This window comes from Mobula hypostoma, chromosome 21, assembly GCF_963921235.1.
Source record: "Mobula hypostoma chromosome 21, sMobHyp1.1, whole genome shotgun sequence".
NCBI lineage: Eukaryota > Metazoa > Chordata > Chondrichthyes > Myliobatiformes > Myliobatidae > Mobula > Mobula hypostoma.
In genome coordinates this window covers 40,679,639-40,697,088 of record NC_086117.1, presented here as the reverse complement: position 1 = coordinate 40,697,088, position 17,450 = coordinate 40,679,639, and the positions used below count along the sequence as shown (strand labels likewise).

The 17,450-nt window shown below is 41.5% G+C and overlaps 1 protein-coding gene across 1 annotated transcript in view; it reads left to right on the top strand.

Moving 5' to 3' along the window:
* Window positions 1-16,856, top strand: part of nsmfb (NMDA receptor synaptonuclear signaling and neuronal migration factor b) — a 69,847-nt gene extending 52,991 nt beyond the window's left edge. The window contains exons 15-16 of the mRNA XM_063073804.1: window positions 3,848-3,923; window positions 6,020-16,856. Of these exons, the coding sequence (XP_062929874.1) occupies window positions 3,848-3,923; window positions 6,020-6,117 (174 nt within the window). The 3' untranslated portion in view covers window positions 6,118-16,856. The remainder of the gene's footprint in view (window positions 1-3,847; window positions 3,924-6,019) is intronic.
* Window positions 16,857-17,450: the final 594 nt, after the last annotated feature.

The following is a 17,450-nucleotide window of genomic DNA, read 5'->3' as shown; positions in this document are numbered from 1 at the left end:
GCATTCTTTTGGAGACTCTCTCAGTAGAGTCCCAAAGATGCCTGTGACCTTAACTGTGGGTTAGTAGGTTAAGTGGTCATTGTAAATTGGATAGGGTTAAATAGCTGAGCTGCTGGGCAGTGTGGCTTGCTGGGCTACAAGAGCCTGTTTGGCACTGTATCTCCAAATAAAATAAAATAAAAATATACCAAGGGACTGTGAAAAATGCTTTGCACACCTACCATACAGATCATGTCATCACATCACTATATCAGTACACGGGAAAAGCAGTAACGGAGCACAGAATATCGTGTTTCAGTCACAGAGAAAGTGCCGTGCAGGCAGACAGTAACGTACAAGGCCAGCACGATGTCGGTTATGAGGTCAAGAGTTTATCATGGCATACAAGAGGTTCTTTCAATAGTTTACAACACTATAGAAATGAACTTGAGGCTTTGGAGAGGGTGTTGAAGAGGATTACCAGGATGCTGCCTTGTTTAGAGGGCATGTGCTATCTTGAGAGGCTGGATAAGCTTGGGTTATTTTTCCTGGAGGGGCGATGGTTGAAGGGAGATCTGACAGAGGTTTATAAGATTACGAAAGGCATTGATAGAGTAGAGTAGACAGGGAGCATCTTTTTCCCAGGGTAGAAATGTCTAATACCAGAGGGCATGCATTGGAAGTGAGAGGGGCTAGGTTCAAAGGAGATGTGAAGGATAAGCTTTTAACTCAGAGTGGTGGATGAGTGGAATGTGCTGCCTGGTATGGTGGTCGAGGTAAATACATTAGAGACTTTTGAGAGACGTTTAGGTGGGCACATGCATATGAGGAAGATGAAACTATATGGACATTGTGTAGGAAAGAGGGGTTAGTTTTTGTTTTTTTTAATTTAGTTTTCAGCTGGTTCAGCACAACATTGTGAGCCAAAGGTCTGTTCCTGTGCTGTACTTTTCTATGTTCCATCTATCTTTGAGCCTAGTGGTGGGGGCTGTCAGACTTCTGTATCTCCTGCCGGATGGGAGTGGAGAAGAGAGAATAACTGTGGTGGGAGGGGTATTCGATTATGCTGGCTGCTTTACTGAGGCAGTGAGGAGATCAGTAAGAGACCATGGAGGGGAATCTGGTTTCTGTGATATGCTGAGCTGTGTGACAAGGCGATGGGAAAAAGTAGAGGTGTTCGATCAACCTAATAGCTCTTCAGAGAACTGGCATGGATCCTGATAGTGTTATATGGAAACTGTCAGCATTGATATTGGCCACCAAGTAGTTATCTCAATGCATTTCCCAGTCTACCAATCTGCTCAGTATCTGCAGTTCCTGGCACTTCAGTCGCAGTGTGAAGTCTTATTCATCATTGAACAGGAGTAGGCAGTAGCATCAGCCTGACAAAATGGCTTAGTTTGTGAAGATCCAGTGTGCCTGTTACAAAAATGAATTATGACTCGTTTTGTAAAGCCAGGTTAGAGATTAGTCTTACATTTCTCTGAAGGAAAGGCAATTAGAACAGCCAATACTGTCTAGATCACTCTAAAGGTAAATGATTTAATTTCCATCAAACATAAGATTATGCAACCATGGGTAGTGAGTCAAATAAAAACACAATTTTTATTTTTGAATTCGATTTTTAAAATTGTTAATCCTGTTTATCAATCAATAGCGAAGGGTCTAATCATTGACTTTGTTTCTGATTAGATTCCCATCCTCCTGATTGTCCCACTTTATCACTGCAAGCCTTCACTCCCCCTCCATCTCACTGTATCTGCTAACCCTTGCCAGGTTTCCTTCACTAGCACACAGACATTCAAATTCAGCCTGATGTAGGTGTGAACATAGGGAACCTCGGAGCAGTCACCTCCTGACGTTGTTGGTGCTCTTGTCGTCTCCATTGTTGCAGGGTGGAACGGGGAGGTGGTGTGAGGGTAGAGATTGGGATGGATAAGCAGCCTCTTTGTGGTGAATAGGAGGAGGAGGAGATCAGAGCAGCTGTTGGTGGGGGTAGGGGTGTGAAGTCAGGTGGGTTGGTATGTTCCAACAGGTGTGGGCTGGCAGCACAACAGTAAAACAAGTGTTGCCGGGCTGGGTAAGCACAATTAAGAGTTTAAATATGGGTCAAGAATTGAGGACATCTGTGGAAGCTTGTTTTAGTATGGTGGAGGCAGAGATCTTATTTAGCATGTGGCCATCTAAGGTTAGAAGTTAAATTTCAGATCACTATTCCAGAGTGCCTAAAGACAGGATCCTCCTGAGCAACACAGTCCAAACACTCCTGCTCCTGAAGCAGTGGTCTATGAGGAATGACATCACCCTGTTTCTATCTTTATCATGATCTGTAGCACTCTCATCGCTCTCTCTCTCTCTCTTATTCTCTGTCTCCTATTCTCTCTCTTTCTCTCTCATTCTCTCCCTCCTATTCTCTCTCTATTTCTCATTCTCTCATTCTCTTATTCTCTCCCTCTTATTCTCTCTCTCATTCTCTTATTCTCTCAGTCTGTCTGTCTGTCTCTCTCTCTTCCCCCACTCACTCTTTCTGTATCATTCTGCCACCCTTTCCCTCTGCACACATGCTCCTGAGGATAAAACAGTCTTTCCCCTCATATCTCCCTGGTGTGCTTAAAATCTGTGTTCATCTTTTTTCTGATTCTTCTCTGTTTCATCTCTTTCCCCATTCCCATTCCCACTCTATTGCTGTAAGCCTGGGTGTAACCCTAACCCTGCAACACAATGGAGATGGCATGGAAGCCATTTAGCCTGCGAAATATTTATTGCCCCTCGGTTAGATTTGACCTCTGTTTACCCATTTTTGTTCTCTAACACTTCATGCCCTTGGCAGCCAATAACCTATGTTTAGACTTGGGATTTTAATTTTACTGAGCTACCCTGTATTGCACAATAGTTATGCCAACATCCTGCCTTCCTCTTTGTGAAGAAGTACTCCTGCCACAACCTTAACAGCATAGCTCTAATTTTAATGTTGGTGGTCTTGTCTTTGACCTCATCAGAAGAAATCATTTCCATTTACCATCCAAACAACACAGGGAAAACTCATCAACTGGAGCCGAAAGATTCTACTCATTAAGTCAATATAAAGATATCACCAGTGTGCCATGGATCAATTCCTCATTTGTACTCACCCTAGGCAGCTTCTTGCTGTGTTCATCAAATCATTATTTTAATTAAATTAAGAACAAAAAATGGAAAGAATCAAACTCAATTGATGATCTAAACTTTTTCTGCACTCCAATATGTGCAGTGGCCACTTTATTACAGACTCCTGTACCTAATAAAATGGCCACTGAGTGTATGTTTGTGGTCTTCTGCTACAGTGGGCAATCCACTTCAAGTTTCAATGTGTTGTGCATTCAGAGATGCTCTTCTGCACACCACTGCTGTAACACTTGGTTATTTGAGTTACTGTTGCCTTCAGCTTGACCCAATCTGGCCGTTCCCCTCTGAACTCTCATCAACAAGACTTTTCTGCTCACAGACCTGCTGCTGACTGGATTTTTTTTTTTTGCTTTGTGCACTATTCTCTGTAAACTCTAGAGACTGTTGTGTGTGAAAACCCCAGGAGATCAGCAGTTTCTGAGATACTCAAACTACCCATTCTGGCGTCAATGATATTCTACGGTCAAAGTCACTTTGATGACATTTTTCCCCAATTCTCGTTGGTCTGAACAACAACTTAACCTCTTGACCATGCCTGTGTGCTCTTATGCATTGAGTTACTGCCACATGATTGGCTGATGAGATTTATGCATTAACAAGCGGATGCACAGTGGTACCTAACATATTGGCCACTGAGTGTATGTTGACAGCACTTCATTCACGTTGGAATTCCCTTATAATTATTCATTGCTTTTGCTTTCAGCTTTTTCAGAGTCTGAAAAATCTAATGAATCCTCACCGAATATCCTTCGAGTCTCCTTTGGAACTGTCAGCCCAAGGTATGTCCAGATTTGAAAATCTAAAGAACCACAGATGATGAAAATCTGATATAAAGGCAGAAAATGCTGGAAACTCTCATCAGTTTTGGGTGGTGTCCATGTCAACAGAAACAGTTACTTTTTCTGGTTACTTTTTCCTTGTATGTACTGCCCTTCCTGACAGATCAAGCCAGTAGGCATTAGTTTGATGTTTGTCAGATCAAATATTGGGAAAATTGAGAACTTTTGATTTGAGCACAGTAACCTTATTAGACTCAGAGATGCCCTCCTTAAAGGGCTTCACTTTTGAAGGTTAACGATAGCTGATTCAATCCAAGCCCCAAAGGAAGCATAGCTGGAAAATGTTCCTTATATTTTACATTATTTTGATAAACTGACCCAACTGAAAATGCAGGAGTAAATGCCAAATCCCAACTGCAAGTCTGTAGACTGTACGAAAAAAGCTGGGTCAAAGTTCAGAGTACAAAGATCCAAGGAAAGAATGAGAGGGACACTGTCCAAGAAGTCCTGGTTTTCGGACAAGCAGAAATTTTCTGTAGGTTGGAGTGTCTGGAACTATGGAGAGGAACAAGAGAAAAGTCATTTAGAATCTCTACTGCAGTGGTTCCTAACTTGGGATCCACAGACCTCTCAGTTAATGGTAGGGGTCAATGGCATAATAAAAAGTTGGGAACCTTCTAGAGTAAAGGAACTCTAACAGAGCTCTAGAGCAAAGGAACAGGAGAAAACCTGTTCACCTCTTATCACTGTTCTGCCTTTGGTTCTATGTGGACTAATCTGCACACTAACACAATCTCCCTATCTATGCTCCGCGTCCCTTGAGACACTTGCCTAATCCCAGTGTGTTGGCCTTTGAACGCTTGCAGTGACCTTCCCTCAAACAGCTTTCAGGGTTAGGAGTTCCAGGTTTCCATGATAGTCCGGGTGGACACCTACTCTTTGATTTCCATCCTGGCCCTAATGAGCTGCTTCTGCACTTGGGGAATGCCAGTGGTAAAAGCCTTGGGTAGCTCAGAGAGCTGATCCATCTCGTGTGTCTTCCGCACCACCGTGAGCGCACAATCTGATTGTCCGTAGTCTGTACCAGAATAGTCTCAACACCTCAGATACAAGCAGGGAGTAACTGTTGTTCAGATTTCCTGAAGGTTTCTATGGGAGGGCCCTGTGAAGTCGGGATTGGAACTGGATGTGTCATTCTGGACGGTCATGCCAGTGTTGCCGTGAGAAGCCAGTGCACGTGTACTGAAGCACTTGGGATATTGCAGTGGATCCATTCCCCAAATGTAGCAGCATTTGCAAGCAAGGAGGAAGCAAGCATGTGCAAAATATCTAAACTAGTTTGAAAAGGCTGGTGTGAAATCAGCTGAGTTCCTGCAATTCCTGCTTTACAAAAATGCTTGAAGAGGTTCCTCCCCTGCCTCTGGTGGGATTTTCAGCTGCCTCTTTTGCCTTGAGCGCAGACAGTGGTTTCTCTTCTCCCTTCTTGTCTTTCCAGGGTATTGACCAAAAATAACTTGCCTCCATAGCCTCCTCCACAAATGGCTAGTTTTGGCTTTTAAAGTTAAGAGCAACTTTTTAGAAGGACATTTTGCAGAATGGTTGCACCTTGATGGGAAAACTGACAAGGTGCAGACTCCTCATGTAATCCGTGTTAGAATTGGTGAGGATGACAGCTAATAGAGCTGTTGCCCCATAGCTCCAGTAAACCAGGTTCATTCTTGACCTCTGGTGCTGTTAGTGTGGAATTTGCACATTCCCCCACGTGGGTTCCTCTAGAGTACTCCACTTTGCTCCCAACTCCCAAAGAGAAAAAGGTTGGTAGGCTAATTGGCTGCTATACCATGCCCCTAATATTAGCGAGGGATAGAATCTGGGTGTAGCTGATGGGAAAGTGAGAGAATCTTTCATAGAGGTGATTATTGGGGAAAAGGGCTAGTGTGAGCTGGCTTAGTTTAGACAGACTGAATCACCTCCTTCTATGTTACAAGGAAAAATAGAACTAGGCAGTAATAACTTGATTATGTTTTACTTTAATGATTTGAAGACAGTTATCTTTGATAAATCCATTAACTGACAGTTGCCGCATTGAATTACAGGGAAGCGGATGATAGAGACGTACTTTGATTTTCGACTATACAGACTCTGGAAATCCAGGCAGCACTCAAAACTGCTGGACTATGATGACATCTTGTGAGAAAAAGGAAGATGGTATTGGAATGATCAATTGTAACTGCTCCTATTGTGAAAGACGTCTCCTCAGTGCAGATGATGGAGTGTCTATGAAGGGACGGAGAAGAACCAGGACACACTTCTGTTGTATCTTATTCTGAGGAAGAAAGGGTTCATGGAAGTCCTGGTAAAGAATGGATCAGAGCAGTTAGGAGCTTTGCCTCCTTCTGCAGATAAAGCAGGAGTCCGAATTTTACTTTCTGCAGGGTGAGTCTGACCCAGGTCAAGACAGGAGAGCTCGGGTTATTTTATTTTTCGTCCCACCCTCCTTACACAAAGGATGGGCTGCAGGGGTCAGCTGTTGGGATCCTGGATAACGAGAAGGTGCCAAACAAGATTCCTTGAAGGTTCCTTGGGCTTGACTTGATACATGGATGGTTCTGGAGCTCCCCTCGTTGCTCCTGGACCTTAGACCTTCAACGGAGGCCAGTATTGTGCGGAGAAAAAGCAGTTGAAGGTTTTATTACTGAATATAGGTATAACGGATTTTTAATTGATTAGTGCTAATTATATGAGTTAGTTAATAAGAGTTTCTCGGTAGTTAGGATATTTTCATCTATTTGAGAGTGTGATGCAGTGGGTTCCCATTAACATTAGTTTACCACTCAAGCAGTGGCAAGGAAGAGCCAGGTGGTGTTCACCATGTTGAAAAGTTGACTCTTCAGACAGAAATACTGAGAGGTACCTTCCTGTGATGAAGCAAATTTATTGCCTTTACTTTGTTTATTACAGTCCTAGCATCATTGTGTCTATCAGATGTGATAGAGTCGTAGAAAAATAGTTTTGTGGGTTTTATTGTGTTTTAAACAAAAAAGATGTGGAAACCGTGAAGAATCATCAATGAGGTTGTTGGTAAAATGGCAACAACTGGATTGGAGGTTTAACAATGACAGGTTTATTTTGAGGGCAATTCTTATAGGATAAGCTTTATCAGATCCGTTATGAACACCAACAGCATTGCCTTTATCTAATTAGAGACACTGTGATGATCTTTGTTGATCTTTGTTATGAATTCTGGATTCATCCCTCTCCAAGGAAGCCCTAGTGCACTAGCAAAGGTCTGAATATGAACTGTTGACTTTTATTGATTGACATTCTGGTATTGATTGGATTTGATGATTATTTATGCTCAATTCCATTGCATTGTCATAGCAAGTAACATTCTTAAAATGGTTGTGTGGCAGAACCTTGGAGATGTTTTATTGTTGTGACTTAGGCTAGGCTATGTAGGTTAGGAGATGTCCTTTAGGTAAGATATTACTGTAATCAAAAGGTTTTATAAAAGAATATTCTTGAATGTGTTGCAATGTAGTCTAGCCATATGGGGGGTGGGGAGAAACACTCAAACTTGATTTTCAGTCAGCTACTTTTAAGGTAGTTCCTTCAACTCTTGAATTCTTTATTAATGTAAGATATACAAAAAATGAGGCTCGTCTCAGTAGCCAGATTGTTACCTCTGTGTTAAAAGTTGGGAGTGTGTCGGGGGTGGGGTGGAAAGAGCAGACACAAAAGACCTTGACCTTCTAAAACCCAAAGAATCGCAGATTTCCAGGCACCAAATATATTCTCCAATCACAATTTCCTCATTATAAATCCTTAAGCTATAGAATACAGTATTATCATGCAGTTATATTGTGATTGTACCAAAGGATTTTAACTTCACCATTTAAAGCAAGCAGCTTTTCATTAAAAAAAACTTCATCTTAAGTATTTTACATATATACTTGTAATTCAACATTAATGTTAGTCTAATTTAGCACTGTCAGTCAGTAGTGGTGAGCACGTTCTATGACAACAGATGCAAAACAAATAACAAATGGACCATCATTTAATTTGGGATAAGAAAGACCAATCATCCCATTTTTGATCGTTCCAGGAATACTCAACCCTGTCCTGCAACAGTACTGGGTTGATTATTTAAATAAGTTCCAGTTTTTTCATGTGGGAGATCCATTTCAAAGTCGATGATTTCTGTGCGCTTTCTGATAATCAGTTTCAGGTTTGAATTTTTTCCGTGACTGATCCTTGAAATTTCAGAGTAGGGTCTGCAGACATCCTGGAGAAAGGATGTTAATGCTGATTTCATCGTCTTGCAAAGAATTGCCACAAATCTGTACCAGTTCCTGAGAAATGTTACAACAACTCAAATTAGGACAGTCACTCAGCAATTCATCGTTTTCAACTTGCCTTTGTTTTTTGCTGAAACAATTTCACAATTTAATTTAAACAAGGTCTGAAAATGCACACTGTTAACTGTCCCTCTGTTACACCCTATAACACTCCTTAGTTCAGTCAAATTATGAGCTCTCCTTTGGGAGGATGTCTTTAAAATGAGTCATTTTTCTGCAACCACTGGCGTGTTTCACATGTACTTGTTGATAACCATCATCATGTCACTGTTAAGGCCAAACTCAGAAGTGGGGCATTGATCCAACCTCTGAAATACTTCATTCCCAGCTATTTATTTTGCCCTACACAATTTTACATTTAAAATCAGAATTTCAGGACCATGGTGCATTTTCAGCAATGCTTATGTTTAACTATATGTTGCATTATATTTACACAATTGGACACATTGATTTTTATGAGGCTGAAGTTCACGTCAAGCCACTCATTCATTGTCGATTGCACTGGGGAAGAACTGACAGCTGTGACTGGATTTCCACACATAACTCCATGCACGTGAACACTGAAAGTTGCTGACACTTACAGAGTAGACCATGAGCCAAGCCACCCACACAAAATGCTGGAGGAACTCAGCAGGCCAGGCAGCATCTATAGAAAAGAGTACAGTCGATGTTTCGGGCTGAGATTCTTCGGCAGGAAACTACTGCAAACTCCAGACCAAAGTTTGGTTGGGTAGCAGAGATCTTTCCTTCATTATTGAATTATTTTGGATAAAGTGGAAATCTGTTTTCTCCTTGTGCCGTGTTTAATTTTTATATATTATCTATTGAGATACAACGTGGAATAGGTCCTTCGGTCCCATTGAACTGCACTGCCCAGCAATCCCCCAGATTAATCCTAGCCAAATCATGGGGCAATTTACATTGACCTACCAATTGGTATGTCTTTGGACTGTAGGAGGAAACCCACACGGTCTCAGGGAGAACGTACAAGCTCCTTACAGACAGTTGCAAGAATTGAACCTGGGTCGTCTACACTGTAAAGTGTTGTGCTAACCACTAGGTTACCGTGCCACCCAATTTTTGTAGACCTACCAGCCTAGAATTTGTCAATGAGCGTTGCCTAAAACATCCAGAGTGTCTCAAAGTCGCTTACAGAGCACAAGCACTGGAAATGTAGATTACAATCTTTGTGTGATTGATTAGTAGAAGAGTAGTTAAGCATTGATTGATGGTTTATAGAATTAACTAAATTAACTTGATAACCTGAAGTCAGCAGAATGTAGACAGAAGTTACTTTTAGTCTTGATACACCCATCACACTTAATTCATTTACAGAAAAGTTCAGCCTAGTATAGGCTTCAGTAGACAAAAATCTTGAATGACTTGGGTTGGATCCTCACTGACCATTAGCACGGTGGGGGAATGGATTTTTTCTCATCCCCTTGTTTTCCTAATGCATTGTGGTTCTCTATGCTTAAAATACCTCCTGAAAAACCCAATGAACCCATTTTGGTGCAGGTTGGTGCTATGTGGCAATGAAGTAAGTAAGACTGCTAATTGGCACTGTTGGGACTGGGCATCACTGGGTGATAGGATGTTACTGCTATTCCTACCAAAAAAAAACACATTTATTTCACTTTGTTTCATGTTAGTAAAATAACATTTCCAATGAACCCAGTGAGTTTAATGAGGGCAGGAAATGTACAGATACACCGGACCTTGACTTAAGCTACAACCCACAGCTTAGACTCTTGCGAATCCTCCAAATACCTCTAGCCACACACTACACTTATACTCTGGACCCTGCCTCTCATTCCTGATCAACGAGTAAACCAAGTGTGAGACCATCAGCATTTCCAAACAATCAGGTGCTGGATTACTGGATTTTCACCGTTGATGGTAGCACCAACTGATCTATTGCGTCCTGATGCTGCTTGTTAAATACACAGGCCGATTGCCATCATTTAGTAGGGACTGGATGGAACAAGCCTTTCCCACAAGTGACAGCTCCTCGACTGATTTCTCAGGTAGATTATATGAGAGATGCTGGATACAGTTATTGTCGTGATCCATTATAGCTTCTCAGTTTAGTTAAATGCATTGGTGACAATACATCCCAGTGATGTGTCAGATGGCTGCATTATATTTTTAATTGTCAGCAGCAAATGCAGCTGGAAGTTTCCTCTGGAGAGGTAACCCAGTTTTGTCAAGAACAAATTCTATAATTGTACTGCTTGGAGCTTTTCATCAGAAGTTCAAAGGGACAGAGCACCTCCTCTTCAATCTCCTCTCCCGTGTTATCCTTGTTGGAGCTTTCTCTGTTAAAGGTCCTGTTAATTTTTTCTATATGTAGCACCTGCAATGAGTGATACAGAGGATTTGCAAGGATAGTTTTACCAGGCTGCAGAGCACTCTACACACATAATGTTTCAAATGAGATATCTGAAACGGCAATAATTAAGTTCAGATAATTGATTAGAGGGTCTTTAAGCTTCAATACATTTAACATCAACAGATTTTTCATTATGATGCAAATTTTATGGCAACCTAAGATTAAAAAAAGACATGGTGGAGTTGATACCCCAGTTAATCAAGGCACATCTTGTGTTAATATTATTACCAAGTTTATCAGATGATAAGTCACCTCAACTATATTGAGTTTCCATGTACTCTTTTCCCCACCCCCTTTTCATCCCTGTTCTTGAATTCCTGCCATATCCGCCCCCCCATCCCAGAATCTTCTTCCCCATTCCCAGTTATGTGAGCTCGTGCTGTAAATCTCATGGGTTTCAGTGAATGTTGCATCAAATGCCAGATGGCTTCACAGAAAGAGTTTGCAGAATAACAATACCAAGAATGAGTCAGATCTAATTTCAAGCTTTATCGATAATTAGGAGTATTGTCAAGCCCCGAATTCTAAATGGCAGAGCGTTGGAAGGAATTTGGAGGTGGTGGTGGAGAGGTGAGGCTTAATACTTAAAAACCTGAAGAACCTTAAAACAACGAAGCAAAAGTAGGCCGTTCAGCTCCTTTGTGACTGTTCCACTGTTTAATAAGATCACGGGGGGGCCTCTTACATTAGTGGTACTTTCATTGATCACATATCTTGTAATATCCAATAAACGATTGATCACAGTTGCTCTGTGGCGAAAGTAAATGCCTCGAAAATAGATGATCCTCATGAGCCATCTAGGAGTATACATATAAACTGGACTGTCAGCTGCAGGAATGTTCATGATCAAAATATTACGTCCACAGACTGAGTTTCACTATGTGCATCTTCAACCTACCATGAATTTCTTTGCATCAAAGAACTGTCAGGCAGGATGCATTTTAAATGATCAGTGATCATCTTACCACGTTGCACCAATCACTTCAGCCACGGAGGCAAATTGTAGCCCAAGCGACACTGAAGATTTAAGCTGAACATCAGCCCAATGTATTCTCTGTAAGGACGTCGCTCCTGCTCAGATCAGAGTTGCTGCTTCATCCCTATGTCGGGGTAGCGTCTTCGTTTCTGAGTCCAAGCCACATATCCAGATCCGGGAATACAAATCCTGATTTTCCCAGCATTTACACTTGAACAACCTGGTTATTTCAGGCAAAATATTTGGCATGGTAAGGATTCTGAAATCTTGATGTATAGGGGAGGGTTTACTCAGCAGTGCTGGTTAGAATAGTGGATAGTCTTGGTTATTGTACCTTATTTTGGTGCAAGAAATTTTAGGATATCATGAAACATGACGCAGTGCCATTCAGAAATTATAGTAATTCAGAAAGATCCTGGGTGAGTGTTGTTATTTGGCATAACACTAGTTAAGTAGGTTTTATATTTAGTATGGTGCCATTTCAAAGAGTTTGATGAGTGGTTTGTCACTAGTTAAGTAGTTTGGTTTTTGGAGTGTCACTGATTAGCAGAGATTAATGTTTAGCACAGTTCCGGTTCCACGCCTTTGATTGATGTGGTGCTGGTGGGAGCTGGTCAGATCTCTTGTTTGGTCCTTTGCCACATGTTGTATCTGAATTTGTTTCAATTTTGCCTTTATATCTGTATTGTTTCATGGAAGCACAGATTTTCTATTTTATCAAAATGAAATCACTCTGTTGAATACTTGGAGCAATAAGTTAAAGTGCTGCGTGAGCATCTTGAGGGATGGCTCCCTTGTTCCCCCACACAGGCTGCATGCACACCAGCCTCACCACACCTCACCTGCATTCCTATTACAAAGAGACGATAGCATGGCAAAGATTTCAATCCCGTTGACCAGGAGGACGATTGGGAGTAGCTGTGATTTAAAGGCCATTTGTAGCCTAGCCTCTCATTTACATCCTTGTCCCAGATGGTGTTGGGATTGTTAGCTCTCTGTGCAGGTGAAAGGCCCTTGGGTGGGACACTGACCATCCAACAGGCAAACCACCAATAATAACACAGCTCCATCCAAGCTACCACCACTGCACTGGCTACAAGGTGTCGGCCAGATTCTAGTTAGTGATTACTGGGAAAATATCTTCTGTCCCCACTTTTTTCTTACTGATGTTAACCATGTTGCAATGTAACTCTAAGCAGAGTTGCTTGAAGTTTAACGTCCTGGAGATTCCCGGGATGGCGGGAGGTTCCCACTCTCTCCCTCCTCGCTCCCGGTGCTGGATGGTACCCATTAGATCAGGTGACCTGCTGCCTATGGCTTCTATCCTCAGCTTCTGAGTCATCAATTACCATTACCCTGCAACTCTTCCCACTTCTGAAGCCTTGTGCCCTTTGCTTTCCTCCCACTTCCTTCACATGCTTCCTCTCTCAAATTCTCCAGGGGTTCCCAATCTTTTTTATGCCTTGGACCAATACCATTAAGCAAGGGGTCCATGGACCCCAGATTGGGAAGCCCTGCACCTCACCATCACCTTCTCTCATCCTTCCTCACTCGCCCTTTCCTTGTCCCTCGCCTACCCTTCCCTTGCTCTTCTTTCCTCAGCTTGCTTCCTGCCCTCTTCTTCCCTCACTTCCACTTTCCCTTGCCCTCTTCCCTCATTACTCCATTCCCTGCCCCCTTGTCCCTTGGTCACCTCACTCCCTGCCCTCTTCCCGCTACACACCCCACCCTCTTCACTCCTCATGTTCCCTTCCTCTACTCTCAAGCACCCTCGCTCCCTCATTAGCTGCCTTATTCTCCTCCAGTGACTTACAATGGAGTGGTCACCAACCTCTGAGGCAGCCATGCAGAACCTACCAATGTGCCTCCCTGCTTGGGAATTCAATGTCAAACAGGTCTCTGATATTTGCAACCTCCTCCACCTTCACACTGGGTACCAGGATGCCAGAAACTCCCACCGCACCTGGCATGGGTTGAATGATTGACCCAGTCCACTGACCCTCCGTATAGCATAGTCTTCCAAAAGAATGTAACTCGTGCCGTTTTGGACTGATCTTGAGAAATTAAATGCCACAAAACCAAAAGGTCCATTTGCAAACTGTGAGCTACAGTGCAGCCTGACCAGGTCTATCCCAAGGGATGCCATCTTCTCTTAACTCTGCCTGTTTTACCCACCACTCTGATTATTGTATAAATGTACAGACTGCTCTTTCCTTCTTGTAAAGCTCTGCACTTTCTGTATTTAACATTCAGTACTGATTTGAATAATTTTTAACATTTTACAGTTTCAAGATGTTATTTAATAAACTGTTTTGAGAGAAAAGAATAACATGAATGATCCTGCTGGGCTTTTCTTTATTGCTTGTCTCAGTAGACTGTGAAATGGGGATTTGAAAGGAGCAGTGAGTCACACACTAGACATCCTACTCTCACGTAGGTGACAATAGCACTACAGAACCCATTGCTTGGTTGTGAATTGGTTTGAAATATGCTGAAGGCATCTTTAAAAACACTGTGTAGAAATATGCGTTTGAATATAATTGTACTCCTTGTCTTGGGCTGTATTTATAGATGCATAGCAAGAGGGATAAACTATTGCAAATGTACCAGCAGTTAGGGAGATCCTACAGATGAATCTGTTGCATTAATGTCGACTGCTGGAAGAATATTGCAAGGATTTGTACCTAATTTAGCATCAGACAGGACGCTGGCAGGGTAGTTAGTCCTGCTGCCTCGCATGTCCAGTGATCTGGGTTTGATCCTTACCTCAGATGCTGTCAACATGGAGTTTTCTCTGTGACAGGGTTCCACCTTGTGTGCTTCGATTTCTTCCCACATCCCAAAGACATGCTGGTAGATAAACTGACCCTAGTGAAAGTGGGTGGAAGGAGAGCAGGAGACCAGCATTCCAAGATACTTAACATCCAATGAATTTGAAATTTATTCATTGTTGTAATGAAGGAAATCTGTCCAAATTAGTACACACAGAGCTCCCTCGAACAGCAATATGATGATGGCCAGATAATCTATTTATTGATGTTTGTTGTGAGGTAAATGTTGGTAAAGACATTGAGGATAACTTCGATAGTGCTCCAAGTATCACCATGGGGTTTTCTTAAGATGTACTGGTGTAAGCAGAGTTGACTTTGGTTTAAGAGCCTAAATATTCTATTTTGCTTTTGGAAACATTAAAAAGGCATTGCAATATTTTAACACAATCATCAATAAAAAGCACTGTACAGTTCATCGGTCAAATTCTATTCCCTCGGGCTTTTTTAAAGAAGTTCCTGACACGCTAATTGACAGTGTAGTTGACAGAGTTAATTGCTCACTAGTTTCTGGCAGTTTTCCGACTTCCTTAAAAACTGCAGTAGATAAATCCCTGTTTAAGAAAAATAAGCTAAACGGCTCTGTTTTGGACAATTTTAGACCTATTTTCAACCTGCCTTTTCCATGTAAGATTTTAGAAAAAATAATTTTTCAACAATTAAGTGATTATATAAATAAAAATACGATTCTTGACAATTACCAGTCGGGTTTTAGATCAAATCATAGTACTGAAACTGCAGTATGTAACGCCTTGTGGCTTAATGTCACTTGCAGGGAACATGTCAGTTCTTCTTAGATTTGAGTGCAGCATTTGATACCATAGATCACAACATTCTCATAAACTGCCTGAATCGTTCTAACACTGCCTTAAGATGGTTTCAATCTTACATAACAGGAAGAGATATTTTGGTTAGCTAAGGTGACTGTGGTCTAAAATCTATATATTTGGTGTGCTGCAAGGATCAATTCTTGGCCCATTGCCGCTCTCAGTCTCATGCTCCCCATTTGCTCGTTCATTATGTGCCGTGTCACATGACGTAGGTGATCATGGTCTTTTCGCGACTGTGATTGCTCTAGGCAAATTTTTCTACAGAAGTGCTTTGCCATTGCCTTCTTCTGGGCAGTGTCTTTACAAAGCAGTTGACCCCAGCCATTATCAATGCCTTTCAGAGATTGTCTGCGGCGTCAGTGGTTGCATAACCAGGACTTGTGATATGCACCAGCTGCTCATATGATCATCCACCACCCGCTCCTATGGCTTCATGTGACCCTGATCGGGAGGTTAAGCAGGAGTTACACCTTACCCAAGGATGACCTGAAGCTAGCGGAGGGAAGGAGTGATTTACACCACCTTTGGTAGAGACATAACTCCACCCCATCATCTATTAGGTCAGATTATTTCAAAACACAAGGTGAATTGCCCCAGCTCTTTGCAGCAATACATAGTTGTGTTTGTCTATTACTCCAGATGACCGTGAAGCTTTAAACCCTCTGATTCAGTGTCTTACAAGCATTACAGAATGAGTAAGTTCAGATTTCCTTAAACTAAATAAGGAAAAATTGGTAGCAATAAAAAAGTATGAATTTTTGAAATAAATTTGATCCTGTGGCTTTACAAATCAAAGCTAAGTAAAGAATTTATGTGTTATTATTGACTCTGAGCTAAATCTGAAATCGCATATTAACCATATTAGTAAGACTAATGTTCTTTCATTTAAGGAACATTACAAAAGTTCGATTTCCTATAACATCTCAAGATACAGAAAAATAGATACACACTTTTTTGTCTTTGGCTAATTAGACTACTGCAGTGCACGCTTTTCAGGACTGTCTAAGGAAGATGTAAATCGGCTGCAGCTTGTGCAGAATGCAGCAGCAAGGATCTTAACCAAAAAAAAAAGAAAATCTGAGCACATTTCACTGGTTCTGGCATCATTACACTGGCTGCCTGTCTCCTTTAGGATCAGTTTTAAAATACTCTTAGTTGCATATAAGGTTCTGAATAATTTATCTCCCCAATATATTTTGAAGTGTCTATCCCCTTACATCCCTAATCGTAATCTTAGATCCACTAATGCTGGTTTGCTTAATGCTTCTAGAGCCAAGCATATAAGAACTGGTGATGTAGCCTTTTGCTTCTATGCACCAAAAATCTGGAATACTCTACTGACTGAGATATGCCAGGCTGGGACTATGGAATGTTTCAAAACACTTCTGAAAACTTATCTTTTTTAATTTGGCTTACTTATAGGATTACTCAATGTCTGTTGATGTTGATTATATTTATGTAATTAGGTATATTTGATTACCTTTTATTCTATATAATGTTTATCTTTATTTATGATTTTAATTTTGTCTCATTTTTATGACAATATTGATTTATCTTTACAAGCTATGTAAAGCACTATGAGCCTACATTTTAATGTAAGACCGGTGCTAGATCAATAAAGTTGTTATTATTATTCAATAGTGCTGATTCGTGACTAGGCACAGACTGCTGAACTTCTCCATAGCAATGTCACAGAGCTGCCTGTTCTTAACCACACAGCTGGAGTCGTGAGTTCCAACTCTTATGTGCAGCACAGAACGATTGCTGCTGCAACGAGCAAAACCCAGCGATAATGTGGAAATTGGTTATGAGAGAGGTTGAAAAGGACATTCAGATTCGCTAATAGGAGATCACTCACAGGAGAAAGCTCCTATGTGCCTGGTGTGCCTCACAGTAACAAAAGGAGCTCTTGGCAGGAGCTTGCTAGGGAGATCTCGGGCATCCACATTGACTTGACTCTGAACGCCAGTAGTTTGGGAAACCTAGAATGTTAAGAGGTCCTCATGAACAAAAGGTTTTAGTCTTTAGGGTGGCAGAAAAGTAGATGAAATCTTCTCTCCTTAAATAATGCATTAACTTTTAAAATATGATACGGGTTAATGGCAGCATCCTGAGTCAATGCCGGGGCTGACTAGCTAAGGGT